An 8,983-nucleotide genomic window follows, 5' to 3' on the forward strand; every position below is an offset into this window, starting at 1 on the left:
ACCGCTTTGGGGAGGATTACTGCTTTGTAGTCTATGCATAGCATGTGTATCTGCAGCTACACATGCCACCGAACGGAAAATGTCACTTACCCAGTGTACATCTGTTCGTGGCATGTTCCGCTGCAGATTCACATGTGCCCTCCCTCCTCCCCGGGAGCCTGTAGCCGTTTAAGTTAGAATTAAAGTTGTACATATGTATATAAACATTCCTTTACTTAAGATTTGTACATACATCTCTATCCCATTGCATGGACATCTTTCTGTTCTCACTCTATCACTCCTACCTTACCCTCTGCGGGAAAACAATCTAAGATGGGGACGATGTTCATGCGCAATGGAGTAAAAAAGGAGTCGTCACTCGGTCCTGTGACTCAAAAAGACTTCTTCGAAGAAAAACAACTTGTAACACTCCGTGCCCAACACTAGATGGCAGGAACTGTGCATAGCATGTGAATCTGCAGCAGAACATGCCACAAACAGATGTACACTGGGTAAGTGACATTTTCCATATATATATATATATATATATATATATATATATATATATATATATATATATATATATTAAAAATAGGAGGCAACAGTAAGCAGACAAAATACAATACACAGTAACACATTAGTGATTAAAATCAAGGGCTGTGGCTATATATTTATTGTGAACACCGAACACTCCTAAAATACAAGGTAACACAATACCAATACAGTAACTCAACAGTGGAATGGTTAATCAATATTTTTCAAACATATTCCAACCAATCATTATCACAACACTGTAAAATAAAGGGTAACTAATCCTCCAGACAAATCTGAATTCATTTGGTACAAACTGCTGACCTTTACTTTGCACAATCATTCTGATTACAAACTCTGAAAATAAGCTGAAACAACGAGACACACTGTGACAGTCAATGCACATTATGACAGTAGCGCTTGCAAGTCAAATGGGAACTGTCTCCAAACTCAGGAAAATATGTCCTGTAAGTTGGATGACAAGTCTGTCTCCCAGTTTGGGATGTGTGGTTTGGGTTGTGTGGTTCCCTTAAACTGGGACTTGTGACATTGGAGCCGTAGAAGCTTTGCGCTAGTGGCTCCTCAGTCAGAAGGAAACAACCTTTATGGTAGAGGGGATCAGAATATATTTTCACTAAGAAAAGTGATGTGCAAATGCCAGAGGACATAAAAGTCACACTAGAACATGCAGACTCCTCTCAATCAGCTAGAATTCAGTGCTGAAGCTGTACCAAAGAAGCAGTCTCAGTAAAGAACTGACCATTAAATTGTAAGCTTTAAAAGATCAAGGCTGGTTATATTTAGATTATTTCAAGGAGATTTTGAGCCAGCTTTTAATGTGGTAAACAATCACCCTCAAAGATTGGGTTCTCCCCATTATCAGCATTCTTATACTGCAGTTGCTCTCCACGTTTGTGTGCTGCCCCTCTGTCAGTGTTGTATTCTGCTGACAGTAATTTTCTGCTGTTGCACTCACAGATGGAATTTCAGTGCAGTTTCAATGTGCCATTCCTTAAAGAGAATAGCCTGCCAGTTTCCATAGACAAACTAAATGTATTTTTTTTCCAGGACCAGGCCAAGTCCCAAAGCTGCTAATCAGGCAGAGTGACAACTAGGCCTAGTCAGCAGTTATTTTTATCTGCCTATACTGTATGGTAACAGACTTATATGAAAAGGTCAACAAAGTGAAAAACAAACTGCCATGTTTAAGACAAAAAGGCCCTAAGCTTTTGGGGACTACATGTTGCCACTATTAATTCTGATATATACTTCTAACTGCAGATTCCTTATATTTAAAGCAGGGCCACTAGGTGGTGGAGTGCTGTTGGCATTGGCTTTGTTCCACCCCTGGAGTGACGAACCAGTGCTGCATTTTAGTACTGTCCATGGGGTCTGACATCTTGGAAAGTAAATGCAGTATTTTGCGCAAGGTGTTAGCCTCGGGCATGACTCAGTTGTGTGAGGAGTGTGCACTCATGCACCTGCAGACAATTCAAGGCAGTGAAACAAAGCTGCATGTGCACTAACATCAGAAGAAGCTACATAAGTCCTGCTCTAGGTCGAGGCCATGGACCTGTTCTAATCCCACCCCCCTAATATACCTCTAAAAAAACTCTTGTCCAGCGATTTTCATTTTTGATTTGTGTTTTTGGATCATTTGAGATGTAATTTGCCCACTTGTGTCCAAACTGAGCCTTATCCTCCTTGACGCTGACATAAATCGTGCTTTGACCCCACCCCAGTAAACCCAGTCTCCATACAATCTGATTCAGTCACAACACTTCTATCATAGTGCTTTTTTTCAGATTCTTACCACTGTTTGCCGCCGCTTTGAGAGGACAGTGAAGATAATGGGCATGATTTACCCCCACATTATGACAGTATGTGTATTTACATGAAGTCCTTGGCCTGGACACATCCCCTGATACAGGTTTGGTTGCGCCCATTCATCACCCACCCCAGGCCAAGAGTGTACTTCCTGTACAGAAAGTATCTGACTTGCTGCTGATATCCTGGATTTACAATTTCTATTGAGGTTAAAGCAGATGTGCTTATTAAAATTCTTTAGCCTGGGCCATCATGTCCTGAGCTCTTACTGTTGTTCAGTGAAGCCCTCACTGCAATCATTTTTGCCTACGTTTGCTGAGCACTGCTGTCTCATGAATCAAGTACAGAATGATGGGTCCTTTGCCAAACTATTTTGTGTGATTTTCTTTGATAATCAGCACTACTCAATTCAAATTTCCAGAGGGTATTGCTTTGGAAGTCCTACTTAAGTCAAGGAATCAGCTGGAAGATTTATCCATGAGAAAAAAAGTTACTTATTTTCTGTAACAATATATTTCTGGTTTCTACGTAACCTTAATGCAGATTCCTCACTGCCCTGGCTCCTCCCACAGATGTTAGACCCGTGGATAATAAGATCGTACGGTATGCAAACATATGCTGTATTTGTTGCTGTCATTGATGCTTTATTAGTGCCTCGCTGGAGTGTGGAAAAACTTCTCTGAACTGACAGCAGCACGCCTGTTGATAGCTAATAAACCATATTGCATCCAACTAGTGGAGCCATGGCTGAAGCCATATGGTGCCACCTAGCAGTGCTGAAAACGTATTTCTGGCGAAAAAGTTTACTGACTAGTTTGGCACCTGCAAGATATTCATGAGGTAAGGAGTCCACAGGAAAATTATTTATCCATCATAAATATGATTAGCTAAGGTTTTTTTTTTTTTTTTTTTTTTTGGACTGCAAATCCTCCTTTTCTAAAGAGTTAGCCCTAAGCACGACTTGGAAGAATGAAATGTAATTTCCTTGAAATGTTTGGGATATATACTGTCTGTTTGTTATGTAATGTTCTTGGCTCCCCCACATGACCAAAAAACGGTATGATACGGGCAGATGACTTCAGCTTCCCTTACCTCATTTCCATATGCTCCAAAAACGAAAGTCCCTAGAGCTAGACTGAACACTAGAAGTAACTATGTTTACGCATGCTTTGTCACCAACTCTGGTGCACACTTCCGTAGTCTAGCAGAGTTGTCTGCCTATCTAGGCCTCTAATTCTGAAAGTGCTGCCTCCTCCAAATACAGCTGCCCCACCATTCGAAAAAAAGGGCCTAATGCAACTGTCAGTTATCCTTAAGGGCCTAGTATGATCTCTAAAGAGTTGATGCATGTGCCCAACTTGCACATCTGTGAAAAGGCTTTTGATGCTTCAGGTGCAGGCTCAACCAACCTCTACCATGGTAAAGCTATTGAAAAACCTGACGTCTGGAGTTTTTGGCAAACTGTCTCGTGCATGAATCTTAGAATAGACTTGTAAAATGTATCTGGCGGAAGAAAGCCTTGCAGTGGGGACTTTTTAATGTTAAGAGGAATTTCGGACAGTGTGTAGCCTGTTTGCCTCGCTGTCCATATCCTCTGGGGTGTATACACATGAGAAGATCGATATGTCTGTGAGATATATCTTCACAACATAATTTTTTCCAGGTTGAGGGTCAATTAACTCAGCACTCCCATGGGGCTAAGCATTGTAAGGGTTCTTGACACGTGGGAGGTTAGCTAACAGAAGTGAGTATTTCAGATGCTAGATTTAGGGGCTTCCATTTGTCAGAAATCTCACCACTATAGTCCATCCACCTCCTCCTACACAGGCATTTTTTTTTTTTTTTTTTTTTTTTTTTTAATACGAAGCGTTGGCGTAGCTGTTGATAAGGTCTGGCTAAGAAAGCATGGAAAAGTCTTTTACTCAAGATTTATCCTGACGCCTGAGATAGAGGTAAGCCTTCTGAGAACAAATTTAGGAGGCAATTTGCATGATTCTATAGTGTCCCTTTCTTTTCAGGTGCCGAACCATTTCCTTCATTGCCATAAGCACTTATGGTAGAGAAAAACAGATCATATCAGAAGTTGCCAGTCGTTAACCTTACTCTAGCATCAAGTGTCCCCTAGCTAGATAGCAGACTCATCAAACTGGACTCCCCTTCTCTGACAACAGATCACCTCCCTATTACACTTATGTGACATAACTTCTGATGGATACATCTAACCACAGATTCTGCATCTTTTGAATATTCCATAGGCATCAGACTGGAAATTTTCATCAGTAGCCCTTTATGCCTACAGATCGCTAGGCTCCACAAGCGATGCCGCATATAAGTGCCACCCATACGTGTTGACATCAGTTCCTTTTCTTTTTCCACGCCACCAGACGGGGATCTGGAGCTACCACTTGTTTCTGATTTAGACATTTGTTTCTAAATGTATCACAAAAAGGATAGCAGTGTGCAAGGGAAATGTAATTCCCTAAAACTACACAGTATAAGCCTTGTGGTGACTAGGGGACTCAGAACACAACTCCAATGCCTGCAGTGCCTGCACCCAGATGAACACATAGGCCATATGGGATTGTGAGGTGAAGCTTTACATCACCAAACAATGAAAGACTGTGTCATGACCACTTGAGGTAGAGAGGAAGTCCAGAGGTCTTGCCTGCTGATCTCGGTCAAAGTCATCAGGTAAGTCGAAAAAGAACCTTAAGTCATCCTAGTAGGACTCTGCCCTTTCCACCACTCTCCACTTCCTGAGAAGGTGCAAGTGCCTAAACATGCTTCTCTGTCTCACTTCTGAACTTAAGCTCTTTCAGAGACAATTCCGACTCTTGACCTGAAGTAAAACTAATTTCTGTGGCACTCAAGCTCGTTCAGAGGCAATTCCAGCTCTTGTCCTGAAGCAAAACAAATTTCTGTGGCTCTTGCAAAACCACAGCAGATAGAGGACTCAATGAAGCCATGCTGCGTCTCCTTGGCACCATAACAGCTCCCTCTAGTGTACCATCGCCTCCATGGAACCACAAGGACCTTCAACTAGAATCCTGCCAGCGGGTCCTCCCTCTGTTCCAGCTTCGACCTCCAAATCTGCTGTGGGTTTCTCACCAGCTTAGATGCTGACTTCGGTCTCCACACCAGGCCCTGTGCAGGATCCCTGCGCATCAACATAGATGCCAACAGTTCCAGAGGAAGAGACAACTGATCGTACTGTCCAATTCTTAGCCAAACTCACCTCACCCCAGGCCAAGGTCTTCTGGGCAGCAGACTTTTGGCTACCCATCAGACTCTGACATGTTACCTGACATGTTACCTTTGCCTCAAAGGAGGGCTCAGTTTCTCTACAACTTTTTGGACACAGATTCGGACACTGTAGGAAGTTGGCTCTGTATATACTGTTGCAAAGTGAGAGATAGTGTGCACAGAGTCCAAGGGTTCCCCTTAGAGGTTGATAGTGGCAAAATTAGATAATACTAATGCTCTATTTTGTGGTAGTGTTGTCGAGTAGTAGGCTTATCAGAGGGTAGTGTTAAGCATTTGTTGTACACACACAGGCAATCAATGAAGAACACACACTGAAAGACTTAACAACAGGCCAATAGTTTCCTATAGAAAAATATATTTTCTTAATTTATTTTAGAACCACAAGATTCTAGATTTGAAGTAAGTACATAAAATGCAAGATACTCCACACTGGTAAGTGAGGAACTTTGATTTAAAACAGTAGTACACACAGTTTTGGTTAAAATGGCAAATAGCTATTTTAAAAGTGGACAAAGTGCAAAAATCAACAGTTCCTGGGGGAGATAAGTAAACGTTAGTTTCCCAGGAGAGTAAAGCAGTTACATAGTCAGTCTCCTGGGCATAGGCAGCCCACTGTTGGGGGTTCAAGGCAACCCCAAAGCCACATCACCAGCAACAGAGGGCTGGTCGGGTGCAGGAATCAAAGGAGGGTCCAAAACACATAGGCGCCTAGGGAGAACAGGGGTGCTCCGGTTCCAGTCTGCTAGCTGGTAAGTACCTGCGTCCTCGGGGAGCAGACCGGGGGGGGTTTGTAGAGCACAACGGCGGTTCAGGGGGGGACACACACCAGCACACAAAACACGCCCTCAGCGGCACAGGGGTGGCTGAGTGCAGTGCGCAAAGTAGGCATCAGGTTTTGTATTGAAAACAATGGAAGGATCCGGGGGTCACTCTGGCGATGCAGACAGGGCACAGGCAGGCTTCTCGGGCCAGCCACCAACTTGGTTAGGATGAGGGCCGCCTGCTGGTCACTCCTGCGCTGGTAGCTGGTTCCTCTTGGTCCTGGGGGCTGCAGGGGCAGTGCTTGGTTCAGGCGCCGGGTTCCTTTGTTACCAGGCAGTCGCGGTCAGGGGGAGCCTCTGGCTCCTCTCTGCAGGCATTGCTGTGGGGTTGCAGGGGGGTCGACTCAAGGTGTCCACGTCGTTGGAGTTGCCTGGGAGTCCTTTCTGCAGTGTTTGTTGTCCTGAACTCGAGCCGGGGGTGGCGGGTGCAGAGTGTGAAGACTCACGCTTCTGGCGGGAAGTGAGTCTCTTTAAAGTTGCTTCTTTGTTGCAATTTTGTTGCTGTTTCTGGACAGAGCTGCTGTCCTCGGGAGGTTCTTGGTCCTTTAGGTGCAGGTCAGTCCTCTGAGTCCTTGAAGGTCGCTAGTTCCGCTGGATGCATCGCTGTACAGGTTCTTTGAGTCTGGAGACAGTCAGGTAGGGCTGGGCCAAGTCAGTTGTCGTCTCAGTCCTTTTTCTTCTTGTAGGTTACAGGAATCTGATTTCCTGGGTTGAGGGTCGCCCCTAAATACTGAATTTAGGGGTGTGTTTAGGTCTGGGGAGCAGTAGCCAATGGCTACTGCTCTGGAGGGTGGCTACACCCTTTTTGTGCCTCCTCTCTGAGGGGAGGGTTGGCATATCCCTATTCCTATTGGGGGAATTCTCCAAAACCAAGATGGAGGATTTCTTAAGGCAGGGGTCACCTCAGCTCAGGACACCTTAGGGGCTGTCCTGACTGGTAGGTGACTTCTCCTTGTTTTTCACCTTTTAAGCACGGTCACGATTCTGCAATAAACTTTGCACCATTGATAATTGCGGTCTGTGAGCGAACACTTGTAATCAGGCCCCAGGCTCCTGCTTAATACATGTATATGCATCACATAGCCGTCTTTTGTATCAACACCACGAACCAGTATAAATATATAGCAATGATGCATGTTAATATGTCCGTTGCTATTTCTGTTTTTGCAGTTTCAACCGTTTGGACTTGCCACCATACAAAAGCTATGAACAGCTAAAAGAGAAGCTACTTTTTGCAATTGAAGAAACTGAAGGATTTGGTCAAGAGTAAATACAACGATTGTCTAGATAACGATTTTTGCATTAAAATGGACATTCATGTTATGCCGAGCCAGGTTAAATTGCACAGTCTTTAAATGTATATACGCCATACGTTCTGTACAGTGATCATAATGGAACTCTAAGCCTAGATGTCTCCGTTCTTCCACATAGATATGCAAAACTGTCTAGTCTTTTCTACTTTATTTATTTCCCCTTTAAATGACTGACTAGTGAAATAACTTTAATTTTGAAAGCTAACTAAATACTTTATTTTAAATATATATATGGCTCTAGTTTTATAGGGCTTTAAAATATAACATGTCATCAGTTCAAGAGGGCCTGGATTCAGTTCATCTTGGCCGTGTTATACAGAAAAATGAAATTTGCTAATTGTTACGTGTTTTCATATATGCAACATCTCTATCGGGTTGTCAACTGCATGGCTAATATAAAATGTTTTTAAGGCAAATGCCAAAAGTATCTCGAGTATTTACAAAATTGCTGCTCGCTTTTTAAAATTGCAAAAGAAACAAAGATTGTCAATATAATTTTTGAATATTAAGCTGAAAGCCCTCTCCATTCTACATTCATGTAGCCAAGGTCCCAAGTAAACCTTTACCACTTGCACAAAAATCTTTGTAAAGTACAATGAATGTTATTATTGTTACGAACGAACAATTGTTGCCACTGCTCTCATTTTAGTCGTAAGACAGAGTACAACAATTCTCTGGATACTGTCAGGGGGTTAATGACTGTCTTGGGTTAATACCAAGAGGATGTTGGGTATCAGTCTTTTAAATGAACAATGAATAAAAGAAAACATATCTTTTTTTAACATTCTGTTTTTTGCCTGGTGTGTTGCAGATTTTAGTCTGCGATGTACTTTAAACAGTATTCATTTTATTAGCAGATTATATAAACGATATTTAAAGGGTAATGTGAACTGATCTGTGCATTCATTAAAAATATCTTTCTGCTTGTTTTTGTGCTCCGAGTTTTAGTTATGGATGTACAGAAATGGAACAGAAAGTACTGCTCACCTGTAGAAGGGTTCTAGACTGCTCATCTTTTCTCTATCTTGAATATTGTAGTATGCTGCCAAATGCTGGTGAGACTTCAGGATGGCACCAGACAGGAAGAATCCCTTGCTTATTGCCTTGTGCAGAGTTAAGAGTCAGTTTTTCTTCAGTGTTTACAGCTGTTCTTGACCTACATATATTTCCTCTTTTACCTACCTGCTTTATACTGACACTAAGAGTACTCTGAAGTTAGCATTGACATTGCAGGATTGTTTAAAAAAA

General features: G+C 42.6%; 1 protein-coding gene across 1 annotated transcript in view; it reads left to right on the forward strand.

Moving 5' to 3' along the window:
• WWP1 (WW domain containing E3 ubiquitin protein ligase 1) overlaps nucleotides 1-8,663 on the forward strand; it is a 711,039-nt gene extending 702,376 nt beyond the window's left edge. Inside the window, exon 24 of the mRNA XM_069220436.1 lies at nucleotides 7,593-8,663. Coding sequence (XP_069076537.1) covers nucleotides 7,593-7,692 — 100 coding nt within the window. The 3' untranslated portion in view covers nucleotides 7,693-8,663. The remainder of the gene's footprint in view (nucleotides 1-7,592) is intronic.
• The last annotated feature ends 320 nt before the right edge of the window (nucleotides 8,664-8,983 follow it).

Source organism: Pleurodeles waltl, chromosome 2_2, assembly GCF_031143425.1.
Source record: "Pleurodeles waltl isolate 20211129_DDA chromosome 2_2, aPleWal1.hap1.20221129, whole genome shotgun sequence".
Taxonomy (NCBI): Eukaryota; Metazoa; Chordata; class Amphibia; order Caudata; family Salamandridae; genus Pleurodeles; species Pleurodeles waltl.